The 21,127-nt window shown below is 41.0% G+C and overlaps 1 protein-coding gene across 1 annotated transcript; it reads right to left on the reverse strand.

Annotated features, from left to right (window-relative positions):
- Positions 1-792: 792 nt before the first annotated feature.
- LOC138868610 (uncharacterized) lies at positions 793-1,137 on the reverse strand. The gene has a single exon (XM_070146173.1). The coding sequence runs from the start codon at positions 1,135-1,137 to the stop codon at positions 793-795; it is 345 nt and encodes a 114-aa protein (XP_070002274.1).
- Between the last annotated feature and the right edge of the window lie 19,990 nt (positions 1,138-21,127).

A 21,127-nucleotide genomic window follows, 5' to 3' on the forward strand; every position in this document is an offset into this window, starting at 1 on the left:
AACATTTACTTCTATGTCAAAAATGGACCTAAATCAATCCGAATTACGCCCAGGGGCACCGGGACACCGTCTGAACATACCATCAAGTCCCAAAACACAAAACGAACCTACTCGAGGCCAAATCATATCAAACAACATCAAACTACGAATCACACTCCAATTCAAACCTATTGAATCCATGAACCTTCAACTTCTAACACTAATACCAAATCATATTAAACCAACTATGAATGAGATCAAATTTTGAACACACGTTATAAATGACATAATGGACCTATTCCAACTCTCGAAACCAAAATCCGACCTCGATATCGACAAATTCATCTCTCGCTCAAACCTCTAAGCTTTCCAAACCTTCAACTTTCATCAATTCAAACCAAAATGACCTACGAACCTCCAAATCATTATCCATACATACTCCTAAGTCCAAAATAGACGGAGCTATCAGAATCATCAAAACTCCATTCTGGATTCGTCTACACAAAAGTCAAAGTTTGGTCAACTCTTTCAACTTAAGCTTCCTACTTTGGACCAAGTGTCCCAATTTACAAAATCAAAACAACCACCCCAGTAAGTCATATAACCACAATTTTACATAGAGGAGGCAATAAACAAGGGAACGAGGCTAAAATACTCAAATGACTGGCCGAGTTGTAACATCTTCCCCCACTTAAAACAAACGTTTGTCCTTGAATGAGTATATAACATACCTGAAGTAATGAAAAGATGAGGATAATGGCAATGCATATCATGCTCGGTCTCCCAAGTTGCCTCTTTGACTGGTTGACCCCTCTAGTGAACCTTCACCAAAGCAATGTTCTTTGACCTCAACTTTCGGACCTGCCTATCCAATATGGCCACAAACTCCTCAACATAAGTCAAATCCTTGTCCAATAGTACTGAGCTGAAGTCTAAAACATGGGACAGATCACCTTGATACTTCCGAAGCATGGAAACATGAAATACTGGATGAACTACAGATAAGCTAGGTGGCAATGCAAGCTTGTAGGCCACTTCCCCCACTCTCTCGAGGATCTCAAAATAACCAATATACCTAGGGCTCAACTTGCTCTTCTTTTCGAACATCATCACACCCTTCATGGGTGAAACTTGGAGCAAAACCCTTTCTCCAACCATGAATGTAACATCACGAACTCTTCGATCGACATAAATCTTCTACCTAGACTGTGTTGTACGAAGCTAATACTGGATCAACTTGACTTTCTCTAAGGCATCTCGAACGAAATCTGTGCCCAACAACGTAGCCTCACCCGGCTCAAACCAACCAACTTGAGAACGACATCACCTCCCATATAGGGCCTCATAAAGAGTTATCTGAATACTCGATTGGTAGCTATTATTATAGGAAAACTCTGCAAGCGGCAAGAAATGATCCCAAGAACCCCCAAAATCCATAACACTAGCATGAAACATATCCTCTAATATCTGTGTGGGTGAAATATTGTACTCAAATCAACCCATGTCCCTAACTCACGCTTTACAGCTATGTAAAAGTGCAATGTAAAATGCGTGCCCGATCAGAGATATTGGATACCGGTACTCCATGAAGTCGAAAAATCTCGCAAATATAAATCTGAGCTAGTCGCTAAGAAGAATAGGTATTCCCCACTGGAATGAAATGAGCCGACTTGGTCAACCTATCGACAATCAACCATACAACATCAAATTTCTTTAAAGTCTATGGGAGCCCAACAACAAAGTCCATGGTAACACGCTCCCATTTCCACTCGAGAATCTCAAGTCTCTGAAGCAAACCGCTTGGCCTCTGATGCTCATACTTCACCTGCTGAAAGTTTAGGCACTGAGCCACATAATCCACTATATCTTTCTTCATTATCCTCCACTAATTATGCTATCTCAAATCCTGATACATTTTAGTGGCACCCGGATGAATGGAGTACCACAAACTGTGGGCCTTCTGAAGGATCAACTGACGTAATCTATCTACATTGGGCACACATAACCAGCCCTGCATCCGCAACACGCCTTCATCTCTGACAGAAACATCCTTGGCATCATCACCGTGCTGTACCGTGTCATTAAGGACAAGCAAATGGGGGTCGTCATACTGACGCTCTCTAATGCGCTCATATAAGGAAAACCGAGAAACCACGAAATCAAGAACTCGACTAGGTTTAGAAACATCTAATATTATAGATTGATTGGCCAAGGCCTAAACATCCATGGCTAGTGGCCTCTACTACCGGTAGATATGCCAAACTACCTAAACTCTCCGACTTTCTACTCAAGGCATCGGCCACCACATTGGCCTTCCCGGGATGATATAGAATAGGAATATCATAGTCTTTAAGAAACTCTAACCGTAGCTACAAGCTAAGATCCTTCTACTTGAACAGATGTTGGAGACTCCGGTGGTCGGTATAGACCTCACATGCGACACCATACAGATAATGCCACCAAATCTTCAAGGCATGAACAATAGCTGCCAATTCTAAGTTGGGGACTGGATAATTCTTCTCATGAACCTTCAACTTCCGAGACGAGTAGGTAATCACCCGACCATATGGCATCAACACCATGCTAAGGCTAACACGTGACACATCAAAATACAGAGTGTAAGACCCCCAACCTGTAGGCAACACCAACATTGGGTCTATAGTCAAAGCAGTCTTGAGCTTTTGAAATACGCTTCACACTCCTCGGACCATCTGAAAAGAGCTCCTTTCTGGGTCAATCTAGTCATAAGTGTAGTAATGGATGAAACCCTCCATGAATGACGATAATACCCGGCCAAACCAAGGAAACTCCGAATCTCAATAGCTGAAGATGGTCTGGGCTAACTTTAAACTACTTCAATATTCTTCGGATCTACCTTGATCCCCTCACTCGACACCACATGACCTAAAAATGCCATAGAATCAAGCCAAGTTTCACACTTTAAGAATTTAATACAACTTCTTCTCCCTCAAGGTCTGGAGCACGATCCTTACATGCTGCTCTTGATCTTCCCAAATGCGGGAGTATTCCAAGTTGTCGTCAATAAACACAATGACGAATGAATCAAGATGAGGCTGGAATACAATGTTCATCAGGTGCATAAATATTGTTGGGGCATTGATCAGCCCAAATGAAATCATAAGGGAACTTATAGTGACCATACCGAGTCCAAAAGGTAGTCTTCAAAATACTTGGACCTGAATCTTCAGCTGATGATACCCTAACCGCAAATCAATCTTCGAGAACACTCTAGCACCCTATAGCTAGTGAAATAAGTCATCAATCCGCAACAATGGGTACTTGTTCTTCCCTATAACTTTGTTCAGCTATTTATAATCAATACACATGCGCATCGAAATATCCTTCTTCTTTACAAACAGAATGAAGCGCCCCAAGTTGACACACTAGGCCGGATGAAACCCTTATCAAGCAACTCTTGCAGTTGTTCCTTTAACTCCTTCAACTCCACTGGTGCCATTTGATATGGTGGGATAGAAATAGGCTGAGTGTCCGACAACAAGTCAATACCAAAATCGATATTTCTATCGGGCGACATGCCTGGAAGATCTGCTGGAAATAAATCTGGGAAGTCTCTCACTACCAGAACTGACTCAATGGTAGGAGAATCTGCACTAACATCCCTTACAAAGGCTAGATATGGCTCACATACCTTCTCAACCATCCGATGTACCTTAAGGAATGACATAACCCTGCTAGGAATATAATCCAATGAACCCCTCCAATCCAACTACAGCAAACCTGGCATAGCCAGTGTCACAGTCTTGGCGTGATTCTAGAATAGCATGATGGGGCGACAACTAGACCATGCCCAAGATAACATCAAACCTACCATTTTGAGTAACAATAGATCAACTCTGGTCTCAAAACCACCAATAACAACTAAACACAACTGTTACACACGATCTAGAATAATAGAATCTACCACTTGCATGCACACATATACATGAGAACTCAAAGAATCACGAAATATATCCAAATACAGAGCAAAGTAATATGACACATATGAGTAAATGGAGCCTGGATCAAATAAGACTGATGCATCTCTATGACAAACCAGAACAATACATGTGATGCCTGCGTCTGCTGCGTCCACCTCTGTCCTACCTGGGAAAGCATAGAATCTGGCCTAGCCTCCCCATCAAGAGCGACCCCTACCCGTCTGACCTCCACACCTAGTTGGCTATGCAGGCGGAGCGACAACTAGAGAAACAACTACAACATAAGAAGTTTGTGGATTCGGTGGAATACATGGAGCCTGAGCAGCCTATGGAGGTGCACCCCTCCTAAGTCTAGGGTAGTTCCTCACCATATGTAGGGTATCAGTACACTCAAAGCAAGCTCTCTGTGGGCGTGGATATTGAAACTGGCCTAGGCCTGATCGCCTAGACTGACCGTTGAAGGCACCCCCTTTAAGAGGTGCACTAGATAGCATCTAAGCAAAATGGGCAACCTAAGACCTCAAAGTAGCCAGAGCACCACTAGAAGCTGAGAATGTTGAATGAATGGACGACTCACATAGCCTCTACCATGACGGAATGTAGCTGCAACGCGGCCACTACTAAATCCTCTAGTACCTCGAGACCTTTTTCCCTTCCTGTCCTCTCTCTCACGGCACCGCATACCCTCCAGAATCCGCATGATTTCTGCCACCTGCTAATATGGGGTATCTATCTCCAACTCTTGAGCCATGCTGAATCTAATACCATAGTTGAGCCCCTCGATGAATCGGCAGACTCGCTCTCTAACTGTAGAAACCAAGGCAGGTGCATGTATGGACAACTCACTGAATCTGACAGCATACTCTCACACTATCATAGTACCCTGGCACAACTGCTCAAACTCTGTGCGCCATGCATCCCTTTCAGTTTTGGGGAATAAACTCTCTCAAGAACATTTTTAAAAACTGATTCCATATGAGTGAAGGTGCATCAGCTAGGCTAACCTCCTCATAAACCCGCCACCACTAATACGCTGCTCTTAACAGCTGGAATATAGTAAAAGCAACCCCGCTCGCCTCCACAATACCCATGGTGCAAAGAATACAGTGGCACTTCTCTAGGAAACCCTGTGCATCCTCTGTATCTAGGCTGTTGTAAGTAGGAGGATGATACTTCTTGAACCTCTCAAGTCTAAGATACTCCTCCTCAGATTCCATTGCCCTAACCTCAGGCTGAACCGGAACAACAGGTTGCGCTGGCATAACCTCGAGGACTTGATCGACATGGACCCACTGCTTTGAAGTACGAGCTACAAGAGTCTGAGCTCCTCCCCTAGCCTGAGATGTAGCTGGAGCAAGTGAAATCAACCCCGCCTGAGCTAGAGTGCCGAACATGCTCAAGAATTATGATAGGATCTCTTAAAGTGCAAGGGTGACAACAGGTGCATCAGGTGCATGTCCCCTAGTTGGAGCTACTGGTGGCTCCTTAGTCGTTACTTGGGCAGGTGCTCTAGCTACACCACGTGCCCTTCTTCGGCCTCTGCTCTGGCAATGACCTCTCGCGGCTCTAGAAAGGGGCATGGGTGTCTGATCATCGGACCCATTAGTGTGTGTCCTCAGAATCTTTGAGAGGATATAAAGACAAGATTTAGATTTTGAAGTCAACAAATTCGCATGATAAGGAATCAAAGAAGTTGAATTTTCCTAACAGTTCTGCAACCTCTCAAAGATAAGTACAAACGTCTCCATAACGATCTGCAAGACTTACTAAACCTACTTATGACTCGTAACACCTATGAACCTAAAGCTCTGATACCAACTTCTCACAACCTCAATTTCTCACTAAAGGATGTCGTGATGGCACCTAGTCTCTAAGACTAGGTAAGCCTAACATGCATGGAGAAATAGGGGAAATAATAATAAAACTACAAATTTAAACTGTCTAAACTATCATAATAGAACTCAACAGTACAACTGACAATAACTCCAAAAATCTGGTGGAACTGAGTCATAAACTCTACACAAAAATATTGCAAAATCCCTAGTACAACACTGTCTAGATAAAGAGTAAACAGAAGTAAGATAAGGACAGAAGGTAACTCCGAGGCCTACAATATACCTTGAAGTCTCTGAACTGTATGATCCACTCACTAATGCCTTTCCTGAGTCAAGGTACCTAGATCTACACAAAAATGTGCAGAACCGTAGTATCAGTACACCACAACGTTACCCACTAAGTGTCAAGCCTTACCTTGGTAGAGTAGAGACGAGGCTAGGTCAACACACCTACTAGGATAAGAAGAATTGAACAAGTATAGTATAGTCTAATAATGAAAACACGGAAATAGTGACAATAAAGTAATGCCACAAGGTGAGCTACAACTGAATTTAAAGAAATAAAGGTAGCAAGGAAGGAACAAATAATAAGAACATCAAGGAAATAACGCGGACAAATGCAAGTGAGGTATATGAGAGGTAACAACAAGAATCACAACCGAGGTAGTGCCTCATTATCTCATTTCACAATCATAATCATAATCTTTCCTTATACTTCCGCGTGAGCTTTACATTTATATAGTTTGGAAATACTTTTCCCCAAATAGATACATGCACTTTAGCCCACCTTACATCGCTGTGTGGCTTCAAGTAATTCCCTTACTAGCACACGTACATAAATCCCACATTATGTCGATGCATGCACATTAACCCCTATTCTTATACCGTCACATGCGCATAAATATCACAACACAATAAGAACTTGCACCACAAGTACCCATATGCCACAACTTGTCAAAAGAATCAACAATACCAATGCTTCTACAACAAATAGCCCATGGCTCAACCACAATCTATTCAAGAATCTCAACAATAATGAAATATAAGTGAATATCTCAACAAGAATGATATTCAACAACTTAACAACTTCGTCTAAATATGATAACGACTTTTACAACTTCAACACCAATAACTCAACAAGAAGATATTCCATGAAATAACAACTTCAAGTGAGGTAATTCAACAATTGATGAATTAAGAAGACAATAAGGAAGGATATACCTTCAACTAAATCATGTAAGAGCAAAATAACAAGTAAGAGATAGAGCAAGTGTTAACAATGTCAAATAAAACATGTAAGGTTAGATTAACACATGTAAGAGTATATTAACAATGAAAGATATAACATGTTATGACAATTCCATTAAAGGCATAAAACTGGTCTAAATAGCCTAAACCGATTAAATACCATATATAGCCCGTGTACCCACTCGTCATCTTGCGTACATGGCTTTAACATAACACAATTAGTACAATTAACCCAAATCCTAAGGGGTAGTTCCCCCCCCACAAAGTTAGGAAATATACTTACCTCAAACAAGCTAAATCAACCCACTAGTAAGCCTTTTCCCCGAATATCCAACTCTGGACGGCTCGAATCTAGCCAAAATAACTTAATACCATAAATACAGACCATAAGAAACTATTCCGGATAATAAAGTTGCAATCTTTAAAGAAAATCAAAAAGTCAACTAAAAAAGTCAACTCCGAACTCGCACCTCGAAACTTGACCAAACTTACAAAATTCGAACAACCTTCAATAACGAGTCCAACCAAACTGAAATTATACAATTCCGACCTCAAATCGACCTTTAAATTCTCAATATTTAGTTTATGAAGTTTTCACAAAAAATTCCAAATTTTCCAACTCAAAACACTAATTAAATGATTGAAACAATGATGGATTCATGAATAATAAGCAAACGAGTCAAAAACACTTACCCCAATCCTTTCCCTCAAACATCACCCAAAATCGAGCTCTCTAACTCAAAGTATGGAAAATGAAATAAACCCTCGACTCTAACTCTTTTCTGCCTAGGTATTCCGTTTCTGTGACCTCTCTATCGCATCTGTGACCCCGCACTTGTGGAAAATTCATCACAGGTGCGACCTCAACTAACTTAGGGACATTCTGCTTCTGCGGCACACTAAGCGCATATGCGCTTCTGCAGATATAGAGATTGACCGCACCTGCGGTCCCTCAAGGCTCGCCCATATTCCGCTTAGGCTGACATGTTGCTGCTTCTGCGGGTGCGCAGCTGTGCCCAGGTGTCTGCACCTACGACCTTCCACCGGGCCAGCCTCCTTAGCTTCTATGATCTCCCAGCCGCACTTCGCACCTGCGACCAAGCCTACCGCAGGTGTGATGACACCAGAAACTCAGTTGCAACAACAATTCCTTCTATGTCCAAAATGGACCCGAATCAATCAAAATCATGCCCGGGGCCCCCGGGACCCCTTCCAAACATACCATAAAGTTCCAAAACACATAACGAACATATTCGAGGCCAAAAATTATATAAAAAACATCGATAATACGAATCACACCCCAATTAAAACCTACTGAATCCATAAACCTTCAACTTTTAAAACTAATGCTGAATTATATCAAACCAACTCCGAATGAGCTCAAATTTTGCACACAAGTCATAAAAGACACAACATGAGCTATTCCAACTCCCAAAACTAAAATCCAACCTTGATATCAATAAAGTCAACTCTCGGTTAAACCTCTCAACTTTTCAAATCTTCAACTTTCCAACTTTTGCCAATTCAAGCCAAAATGACATTTGGACTTCCAAATCAATATCCAGACATACTCCTTACCCCAAAATCCCAATACGGAGTTATCAGAATTGCCAAAACTCCATTCCGGTATCGTCTACATAAAAGCCAAACTCCAGTAAACTCTTTCAACTTAAGCTTCTAACTTTGGGCCTAATTATCTCAATTCACCCCGAAACTCACCCGAAACCGAACCAATCACCCCTACAAGTCATATAACCACAATTTAACATAGATAAGGAAATAAATAGGGAACTTGGATAAAATACTTAATTGACAGGCCGGGTCATTACAATTTGGCACTAGTCACTCAGCTTATATATATTCCACTATATTACATGGCTCAAGTAGAGTTGAAGAAATTGAAGGAATGGTTGCAGGAATTGCTAGATAAAGGTTTTATTAGGCCTAGTGTCTTACCTTGGGGTGTGCCAGTATTTTTATGAAGAAGAAAGACGGTTCTTTGAGGATGTTCTTGACTACATGCAATTGAACAAGGTTACTATCAAGAACAAGTATCCACTGCCACGTATTGATGACTTATTTGACCACCTTTAGGGTTCTAGGGTGTTCTAGAAGATTGATTTGATACCAGAGTACCATTAGTTGAAGATCAGGGCTTCACACATTCCTAAGACGCCCTTCAGGACCAGTTATGGTTATTATGAGTTCTTGTTGATGTCTTTTGGGCTGACCAATGCCCCAACATCTTTCATGCACTTAATGTACATCCTGTTTTGGCCTTATCTAGATTCCTTCATTATTACGTTTATTGATTATATATTGCTCTATTCTCGCAGCCTGGAGGAGCATGAGCAACATTTGAGATCGTGCACCAAACTTTGAGGGAGAAAAAACTATATGCAAAGTTCTCCAAGTGCGAGTTCTGGTTAGACTTAGTGACATTCTTGATTCACATGGTTTCTGGTGAGCGCATTAAGATAGATCCAAAAAAGATCGAGTCATCTTAGAGTTTGCACATACCTTCTACCTCTATAGAGATACGAAGTTTCCTAGGGTTGGATAGGTATTATTGTTGCTTTATAGAGGGGTTTTCATATGTCACAGCCCCATTGATTAAGTTAACTCAGAAGGGTGCTCCATTCAGGTGGTCTGACGAGTATGCAAAAAGATTTTAGAAGCTCAAGACTTCCTTGACTATAACTCATGTTTTGGTTTTGCCTTTGGGATCGGGTTCATATGCAGTCTATTGTGATATTTTATGAGTTGGCATTGGGTGTATGTTAATAAATGATGGTAAGGTGATTGTCTATACTTTACTCAGTTAAAGCCCCATGAGAAGAACTACCCGGTGCATGATTTAGAGTTAGCAGCAATTGTACACGCGCTCAAGATTTGGAGGCACTACTTATATGGCATTTCTTGTGAGGTGTACACGGATCATCAAAGTATCCAACATCTATTCAAGCAAAAGGATTTGAACTTTAGGCAATGAAAGTGGTTAGAGCTATTGAGGAACTATGATATCACCATTCTTTATCATTCCGGGAAGGACAATGTGGTGGCTGAAGCCTTGAGTAGGAAGGCAGAGAGCATGTGGAGTCTTGATTTTATTCCAACTAGGGAGAGGCCGTTAGCTATGGTTGTTTAGGCTTTGGACAACATGTTCGTGAGGTTGGATATTTCAAAGCCTAGTAGGTTTCTTGCCTGTATTGTATCTTAGTCGTCTTTATTTGAGCGCATCAAGGCACGTCAGTATGATGATCTCCATTTGTTTGTATTTATGGACACAGTACAACACGACGATACCAAGGAGGTGACTATTGGTGATGATGGGATATTGATGCTTCAGGGTCGGATCTGTGTTCCTAATGTGGATGGCTCGAGAGAGTTGATTCTTAAGGGGGGCTCATAGTTCACGATATTCTATTCATCCAGGTGCTACGAAAAATGTACCGAGATTTGAAGCAATATTATTGGTGGCGGAGGATGAAGAAAGACATTGCTGAGCATGTGTCAACTGTTTAATATGAGCATAAGAGATCAGGTAGTTTACTTCAGAGGCTAGACATATTAGAGTGGAAGTAGGAGCGTGTCATTACAGATTTTGTGTTTAATCTGCTACGTACCTTAAGGAGATTTAATTCTATGTGGGTCATTGTGGACAAACTGACCAAGTCTGCATATTTCATTCAGGTCATGACTTCCTACACTTTTGAGCAATTGGCTCAAATTTATCTTAGAGAGATTGTTCACCTGCATGGTATACCTTTGTCTATTATCTCGGATCGAGGCACTCAGTCTGCATTATATATTTTGAGAGTCGTATAATGTGAGTTGGGCACACATGTTGAATTGATTAACATATTTCATCCCTAGATAGACGGACAGTCTGAGCGTAGATCTTAAAGGATATGTTGAGAGCCTGTGTCATTGATCTTGGGGCCAGTGGGATCAGTTTCTACTGCTAGTTGAGTTCTAATACAAGAATAGCTACCATTCAAGTATCTAAATGGCTCCGTATGAGGCTTTATATAGGAGAAAATATCATTCTCCGCTTGGTTGGTTTGAGAGTGGGGAGGCTACGTTGGTGGGCACTGATTTGGTTCGTCATGCTTTGGAGAAGGTGAAATTAATTTAGGAGAGGCTTTGTACAATGTAATCCAGGAAAAAGAGTTATGTTGATAGGAAATCTCATGATGTGATATTCATCGTGGCTGAGAAAGTTCTACTCAGAGTTTCGCCCATGAAGGGTGTGATAAAGTTCGGGAAGAAGGGCAAGTTGAGCCCTCTGTATATTGGTCCTTTTGAGGCATTGGAGAGAGTTGGAGAGATGGCCTACAGACTTACTTTGTCACCTAGTTTATCAAGAGTTCATCCGGTGTTTCATGTTTTCATGCTTCGAAAGTACTACGAGGATCTGTCACATATGTTGGATTTCAGCTTGGTGCAATTGGACAAGGATTTGACATATGATGAGGTGCCAAGGACATTTAGGATAGGCAAGTTCGGAAGTTGAGATCGTAGGACATTGCATTGGTGAAGGTTCAAATGAGAGGTCAATTGGTCGAGGAGGCAACTTGGGAGACCGAGCATGATATGTGAAGCATATACCCTCATCTTTTTGATATCCCATGTATTATTCTAAACTTATTCGAAGATAGATGCTTATTTAAGAGGGAGATAATGCAATGACACGGTCGGTCGTTTGGTGTATTTGAACCCCGTTTCCTTATTTGATGTTCCCTGTATGTGTATTTGCTATTATATGACTTGCAGGGATGGTTGGTGGTTTGGGGAAGGTTTTAGATTGAATTGGAACACTTAGTTCTAAAGTTGAAAGTTTAAGTTATAAGAGTTGGCCGACGTTTGACTTTTGAATAAACGACCCTAGAATGGTGTTTGATGGTTCCAACAAGTTTGTATGGTGGTTTTAGACTTAGGCATATATCCAAATTTAGATTTGGAGGTTTCTAGGTTTGACCGGAGGTTTACCTTGATGTTATCGATTTCAGATTGTTGTTCCGGGAGTTCTAATAGGTTCATTATGTTATATGTGACTTGTGTTCAAAATTTGGGGTTATTCCGAGTTGGCTAGACGTGGTTCGACATGAGTTTTAGAAGTTTGAAAGTTGATTGGTTTATTAGGCTTGAATTTAGGTGTGATTCATAATTTTGATATTATTTTATGTGATTTGCATAATCGAGTAGATCTGTGTTGTGCTTTAGGACTTTTTGGGGGTGTTTGGATGAAGTCCCTGGGGTCTTGGGTATGTTTCGGGTATTTTTCGGATGGGTTTCATATTTGAATGGGTAATCACGATTTGTGACTTTTTGTCGGATTTCGAAAGATGGGTCAGAATTGACTATTTGGTTGAGTTTTTGATATTTGTTAAAAATTGGAGGTTTATTTCTTGGAATAGATTTCAATAGCCGTATTTGATATTATTGAGTTATTTTTGGATAGATTGGACTCGTTCGGAGGCTAGAGTATTAATTTGGTTTGTTTGAGGTAAGTATCTTGCATAACCTTATGTGGAGGAATACCCCTTGGACTTGTCCTTGATTGATTATTCTTGTTATGTGAAAAGCGACGTATACATAAGGTGAAGAGTGTATACACAGGTGTTATGTATGGCTAATGACCGAATGTCATGACCCAAAATCAACCATCGTGATGGCGCCTATCATGGAACTAGGCCATCCTTAACTCAACAAAATTCAACACAACAACAATAAGTTTGAAATGTTAACGGAAGCATTTAACATTTAAAGAAAACTGTTGAAAACATAAGAAAAATCCCAAGATGATACAATCCAGCCCAAAACCAGGGTGTCACTGAGTAGATGAGCATCTAGACAAAAAAATACAGTCTCCTATAGTGTCTGAAGATATAAACTGAAAGTACGATAGAGATAAAGAGGGAGGGTCAAGGCCCGCAAACGCCATGCAGCTACATCGACAATCTCCAAACTCTGGAACCTCGATCAGCAACCACCACTACGAACGGTATCGCCTGGATCTTCACACGAGGTGTAGGGAGTACTGTGAGTACATCAACTTAGTAAGTAACAAGTCCAAACTTTGGACTGAAAGGTAGTTATGAACTCAACCTCAACAGGTAAAACAGAAGTAAATGTGCAGAAACGTAGGCATGTTTTCAAGTCAAATATATAGCTCAAAGCAGTAAAGTAAATATAGATCTAAATAGTGAAAGGTATACAGCTCAACTAATCTCTACATGCCAATGCACAGAATGTATGAAATGCACCATGTGCTTCCACTCTCAAGTGCTCAACCACTCGCTACTGTATATGGCCATCCGACCCAGGGAAATCCATCCCGGAACATATACAACATTGACTGTAAATCACCCAGTACCGAGGACAGAGGGCAATCCAACCCTGTGAAGAAATCCATCTCCAGGTATCAAGTACTTCAGACAAATCCATGTATCCATCTCTTAATAATATTATCCGTGCTCACTAGGGGTGTGTTACAGACTCCGGAGGGGCTCCTGCAGCCCAAGCGCTATCATAATCATCAATATGACCGTTGCGGCGTGCAGCCCAATCCCATACTGTCACTCATAACTAGGCTCTCGACCTCACTTAGTCATCAACCTCCCCAGTCTCAACACGGGCTCACAATGTCATGAAAACAACCCAGAACAATGATATGATGAATCAATAAATAACTGAGATTGAGATATGATATAAAAATGCATGATCATAACTAAGTATGGAATATTAAATGAAAACTAGTGAGATGACAGCAAGAAATGACCGGTAAGGGTTCAAACAATACCGACACAAAGCCTAAACATGATATCTAGCATGATTTACACCTCAACTACTTTATCACACGATGAAAACATAGATATTAACAGGATAGAGTCACTAAACGGTGCCATGGAATCACCCAGGTCAAAATTCTCACGGTGCACGCTTGCACGCCCGTCATTTGGCATGTGCGTCACCTCAATACTAATCACATAACACATAGTTCGGGGTTTCGAACCCTCAAAACCATGTTTGGAAGCGTTACTTACCTCAAACCAAGCCAAAATCCTACTCCGCGATGCCTTTGCCTCTCAAATAAACCTCCAAACGTCCCGAATCTTGCCACAAGCAATACAATACAATTAATATAGGCTAAAGGAATCAATTCCACAAGAAAAATACCAAATTTTAACCAAAATTCAAAATCGACTTAAACCCAGCCCTCGGGCCCATGTCTCGGAATCCGATAAAAGTCACAAAACTCGAAAGCCCATTAACTCACGAGTCTAAGAATACCAAATTTATCAAAATCCGACCTCATTTGGCCACTCAAATCCCCAAAATCTACTCTCCAATTCTCAAGCCCTAAACCTCCAAATTTCTAGCTCAAATCTCTAATTAGATGATGAATAAATCCATGGATTCACGAAATTTACACCATTATGGGTTGGAATCACTTACCCCAACGTTGCTCCTTGAAAACCTTCAAAAAATCGCCTCTCTCCCGAGTTCCTCATGTCCAAAACTGAAAATGAAAGACAAAACCTCGAGCTGGTGCTTTTCTGCCCTGCAACACCGCACTTGCGGTCCATTGGTCACTTCCGCGACGCCGCATCTGCGAAAATTCCATCGCAGGTGTGGATTTCACTTAAAATCCCAGCCTCCACTCTTGCGGCTCTAAGACCACATCTGCGTCCACCACAGGTGCAGGAATCCATCGCACCTGGGACCTCCCAGCGCACCTGCGCCCAGCTGCCCGCATCTGCGACCCTCGCAGGTGCGGGAATATCTTCGCACCTGTGGATCCTGCCCAGCTCCTTCTTGGCCGCATCTGCGGCACCTCCTTCGCTTCTGCGGGCTCCACACCGTAGGTGCAGAAACACTAGAACTAGCAGCTTTAGCTGCACTTCTTCAACTCAAAACAATCCGATAACTACCCAAAATGACCCCGAGGCCCTCGGGACCACAACCAAACATGTACCAAAACATCATACGAACTTAGTCAAACCTTCAAATCACTTAAAACAACATCAAAAGACCGAATTACTTCTGGATTCAAGCCTAAGAACTTCTAAACTTCCGAATTCCACAAACGATGTTGAACCCTACCAAACCACGACCGAATGACCTCAAATTTTGCACACAAGTCAGAATTGACACCACAAACCTACTCCAACTTTCGGAACTCCAATCTGACCCTGATATCAAAATTTCCACTATCGGCTGAAATCGCCAAAATTCTAACTTTCGCCAATTCAAGCCTATTTCTACCATGGACCTCCAAATCACCTTCCGGATGCGCTCCTAAATGCAAAATTGCCTAAAAGATCTAACGGAACCAACAAAATTAAAATCCGAGGTCGTTTACACATAAGTCAACTTCCGGTCAACTTTTCTTACTTAAGCTTTCAAATAAGAGACTATGTGTCTCAATTCTCTCTGAAACCACTCCGGACCTGAACCAACTAACCCGGTAGATCATAATATAGCTGAAGAACACAAAAGAAACAAGAAATGGGGGAATCAAGGCTATAACTCTCGAATAGACCGATCGGGTCGTTACATCCTCCCCCTCTTAAATAAATGTTCGTCCTCGAGCTGGTCTAGAAATATACCTGGAGCCTCAAACAGGTGTGGGTATCTGCTCTGCATCTCCCACTCGATCTCCCAAGTAGCCTCCTCTACGGGCTGACCTCTCCACTGCACCTTAACTAAAGCTATATCCTTTGACCTCGACTTTTGAACCTGACGCCTCAAAATAGCCACCAGCTCCACATCATAAGTCAAATCACCATCCAACTGAACCATGCTGAAATCTAGAATATCAGATGGATTGTCGTTATACTTTCGAAGCATGGAAACATAAAATAATGGAGGCACACTCGATAAGCTAGGTGGCAAAGCAAGCTCATAGGCCACCTCCCCAATCCTCCGAAGCACCTTAAACGGCCCAATAAATCAAGGGCTCAACTTGCCCTTCTTTCCAAATCTCATACACCCTTCATGGGTAAAACCTTCATCAAGACCTTCTCCCCAACCATGTAAGACACATCACGGACCTTTCTGTCAGCATAACTCTTTTGTCTCGACTGCGCCGTGCGAAGCCGCTCTTGAATCAATTTCACCTTGTCCAATGCATCCTGAACCAAGTTTGTACCCAAAAGCCTAGCCTCACCTGGCTCAAACCAACCCATTGGAGATCTACACTACCTCTCATATAAAGCCTCATATGGAGCCATCTAAATACTCAACTAATAACTATTGTTGTAAGCAAACTCCATGAGTGACAGAAACTGGTCCCATAAACCCCCAAAATCAGTGACATAAGCGCATAGCATGTCCTCCAATATCTGAATAGTGTGCTCGGACTATCCATCCATTTGAGGGTGAAATGTTGTGCTCAACTCAACCTGAGTGCCCAACTCTCGCTGTATGGCCCTCCAAAATTGCGATGTAAACTGCGTGCCTCTGTCTGAAATGATGGAAAATGGCACCCCGTGATGGCGAACAATCTCTATAATGTAAATCTCAACCAACCACTCTGAAGAATAGGTAGTACTCACAGGAATGAAGTGCGCGGACTTGGTCAGCCAATCCACAATCACCCAAATAGCATCGAACTTCCTCGAAGTCTATGGGAGCCTAACTACTAAATCCATGGTGATCCGCTCCCACTTCCACTCTAGAATCTCTATCTTCTAAAGCAATCCACCCGGTCTCTGATGCTCATATTTCTGCTACTGATAGTTGAGACATTGAGCTTCAAACCTAATTATATCTTTCTTCATTCTTCTCCACCAATAGTGCTGTCTAAAATCCTAATACATCTTCGCGGCACCCGGATGGATGAAATACCACGAACTATGGGCCTTCTCCAGAATCAACTCCTGTAGCCCATCCACATTAGGCACACATATTCGGCCATACATCTTCAATACCCCATAATCACCAATAGTCACATCTATGGCATTACCGTGCTGAAACCTATCCTTGTGGACAAGCAAATAAGGATCATCATACTAGCGCTCTCTGATATGATCGAAAGGGAAGAACGAGAATCTATCACATGTGCAAGAATCCATCGCACCTGCGGCCTCCCAATGCACCTGCACCCAGCTACCCGCATCTGTGACCCTCGATGGTACGGGAATATCTTTGCAATTGCGGATCCTGCCCAACTCCTTCTTGGCTGCATCTACGGCACCTCCTTTACTTCTGCGGGCTCCACAGCGCAGGTACGGAAACACTAGAACCAACAGCTTCAGTTGCACTTCTTCAACTCAAAACAATCTGATAACTACTCGAAATCACCCTGAGGCCCTCAGGACCACAACCGAACATACCAACACGTCCTTAAACTTCATACGAGCTTAGTTCAACCTTAAAATAACTCAAAACAACATCAAAACACCGAATTACTCCCAGATTCAAGCCTAAGAACTTCTAAACTTCCGAATTCCAAACGATGTTGAAACCTACCAAACCACATCCGAATGACCTCAAATTTTGCACACAAGTCAAAATTGACACCACGCCTACTCCAACTTCCGGAACTCCAATCTGACCCTGATATCAAAATTTTCACTGCCGGCCGAAATCGCCAAAATTCTAACTTTTGCCAATTCAATTCCAATTCTACCACGGACCTCCAAATCACCTTCCGAATGCGCTACTAAGTCCAAAATCACCTAACAGAGCTAACAGAACCATCAAAATTCAAATCCGAGATCGTTTACACATAAGTAAACTTCCGATCAACTTTTCCAGCTTAAACTTTCAAATAAGAGACTATGCGTCTCAATTCCCTCCTAAACCACTTCAGACCCGAACCAACTAACCCAATAGATCATAATATAACTGAAGAACAAAAACAATATTGGAAATGGGGAAAACGGGACTATAACTCTGGAAACGACCGGCCGGGTCGTTATACCGAATTTGACTCTAGACAATTAATATGCCTTAATTTGAGGATGTATTTTATATGAAACATGCTTAATCACTTTGTTGCTATGTGAACATGATAAACAGAGTTGTTTTAGCCATAGTAATGCTTTATATGTTAAACACCATCCGCATTTTACTCTTTTCATGTCAAGTGCACCTTATTAATAAATTATCAACTTATATCCTTGGTAAAGTTTTGGAATAATTATTTTGTGATTATTGCGGCACATGTGGACATGTTGAACGGATTGTTAGGTTTTACCGTGCGTGTGATTGTTATTATTTTAGGGCAGAGAATTATGGTGGTAAATTATTACTGTATTAAGACAGAACGATATGGTGGGATATTGTTATTGTGTCAAGGCAGAGCGATACAGTAGGATATAGTTATTGTGTCAGGGCAGCGCGATATGGTGAGGTATAGTTATAGTGTCAAGGTGGAGTGATACGGTTGGACATTATTATTGTGTCAGGGTGGAGCTATATAGTTGGATATTGTTATTGTGCCAAGGCAGAGTGATAAGGGTGGATATTGTTATTGTGACAGAAATATGGGCATGAGGTGCCATATGTTTGTGTTTCTACTAGATGACTTGTTGCTAAAGCTGAAACTTTACTTGCATTGAGTTGTTATCACTTGTTCTAAAGAGATTGTTGTTACTGTTTTCTGTTATACATTATGTTGCCAGTCTTAGATGTATTGCATAGATTATTTGACTAGTGAGTATCACATGACTTGAAATGCATCACTACATCACCGAGGTTAGTCTTGATACTTACTGGGTACTGACCGTGGTGTACTCATACTATACATTTACACATTTTTGTGCAGATCCAGGTATTGGGGGAAGAAAATTTTGAGATTGAGAGCTTGCATCATTTGTGAGATTCAAGATAGAGTTGCATATTGACGCAGTCCCTTGGAGTCTCATCCTATATGTTGATATTGTTGATTTTACATTCGAACATTATTATATTTGAATATTTTGTATGTATTCAGTTAGAGCTCATGACTCTATGTTATCTAGGTCTGGAGAGATGTTTGAGTATTTCAATTTTGGCTGATGTTAAATCTATTTCTACTTTCATAATAAATTCTGCCTTATTATATCATGTTCTGCTTATTTAAATATTGTTAAGTCATCGCCTTACCTAATTTTAGAGATTAGGTGCCATCACGACCCTTATGGTGAGATTTGGATCGTGGCACTAACATTATATATGATGATGTAACATGTAGACATAAACATATGTAATAAAGTGAAAGATAAATCTTACAGATTAGTTTGGAGTCAGTTATACACTTAACCTTTTTGAGTGTCTTAGTAACACTCTATCCTTGTTCAAAGTGAACTTTTTCCATCTTAAAAATAAAGAACCAATCTGGTGGTCAGTGGTGTTTTACCCGCTCAGCCACATCAATAGCAATATCAGATACTTTTTTATTTTTCAACTATTTTTCCCCTTTTCATGTTTTTCCTTTTTTGTTTATTTTTTCTTTTTACTTTAATTAACTAAAACCAGTCATTTTTTTCATTCTTTTTATTCTTTTTTCAGTTTTTCTTTCTTCTTTCCAATATCATTTGTTATGAGCCCAAGTTATAACATGGAGAACAACAGGGTAGGGAGTACTGACACTGTGAAAAAATAGTGACATAGAAAAGAATAATGAGACTCAGCTGAGGAGAAGTACTCGAACAAAATTACTATCTAGAAGGGTGATTGGTTTTGTTGTGGAGACAAGGCATGTGGGTCAAGGTGATTCTGTTACAAGTCGCAATCCCAAGGCGTAACAAATGCAATCCTATTGATGCATTATCATTCTGCACTTTCTCACCTATTTCTCTTTGTATCTCTCATCTAATTCTTTATGAGTTTCTCTTCTCATCCCTCTGTGTTTCTTAGCTATCAACTACTGTTCATTGCTATTTTTGAGTTGTAACTCCCTTCGGCTGAATCAATAAATCTGTTCGTTTAGTTTATTGTGTGAATTGTTCCATTGGTGCTTTCATCCAGAGGTCTCTAATTGAGGACTAAAAATTACTCAAGACCTACGTTGATGATTCAATTATAATTATGAGGGATTTCATTACCAAGGAGTGTATACGGTCAAAATCAGGTTCCTCTACTGCATGACAGATCGGGCTTGGAACGTGAGCGATTGAAGATCGACCCCGAGTCTCATCGAAATAGAACATGAGGTCAGAATATCCATCCTCAAGAAAATTGAGTCCATAATCCCGGAATCGACCTGACCCGAATGAGCTCGAGAAAATATTGCCAGTATAACCAACAGAAGACCGAAATAATGGAAGGCCGAATATCCGTAACCGGTCAGATTCACGGCGGGAATTTCGCCACGTATCAATAAGGAACCGGAAAATTATAAAATCAGGAGATTTTTATCTTTTATAGAATTGTACCTAAAGTATGACTCCTCTACTATATAAAAGGGGCCTGATTACTTGTAAAACACATTGTAACAATTATTCAAGAAGCAATACATTGTTATTTTCTCTTTAAGTTCTTATTCAACTGTGTCTTGACTCTGATCGAAGTGCATTTTGTTCAAGGGTGGCCCTCCCCCCGAGGCTGTAACCATTCAATTCGTGTGGTTTGAATTTACTTTATCATACTTTATGTCAATTGCAATTTAACTTATCGCTTTATGTCAATTTAATCTATGTATTCTTAAAACCACTTACAAATTCAATTGTTATCCGATTTTGAGGGTATATAGTTTGGCGCCCACCATAGGGATAAGGATAATAGTGGTTATTTGATATAAATTTCCATAACACACACTATTTTACACTTGCTATTTTAAGTGTATCTGATTTTAGGTTAAAACTAAAAATGTCGAACTCTCAATAAGCACCCCTACATTTTGACAATGAGTTCAGCCACCACAGCGAAAACGACAACGTAGCACCCGAAAATGATGTGCCCCCAATCAACCTCGTTGGAGCCTCGGCCGTAGACCCAGTCGACGTTAGCTCGCATGTGGCCATCAACGCAGATTTACCCATCGATCCTGAGGACAACATCCGTAGGGATATTCAATCGATTGAACAAGAATACATGGAGGCGAAGATAATGGAATCAACTTGTGGGTAATCTTCTAAATGTTACAGGATCAAGAGGCGATGATAGCCCAAC

The sequence above is a fragment of the Nicotiana sylvestris genome, chromosome 5 (assembly GCF_000393655.2).
Source record: "Nicotiana sylvestris chromosome 5, ASM39365v2, whole genome shotgun sequence".
NCBI lineage: Eukaryota > Viridiplantae > Streptophyta > Magnoliopsida > Solanales > Solanaceae > Nicotiana > Nicotiana sylvestris.

Bases quoted from the DNA above. Each gene is read 5' to 3' on its own strand.
- LOC138868610 (XM_070146173.1), bottom strand. From the start codon at position 1,137: ATGGTTGGAGAAAGGGTTTTGCTCCAAGTTTCACCCATGAAGGGTGTG.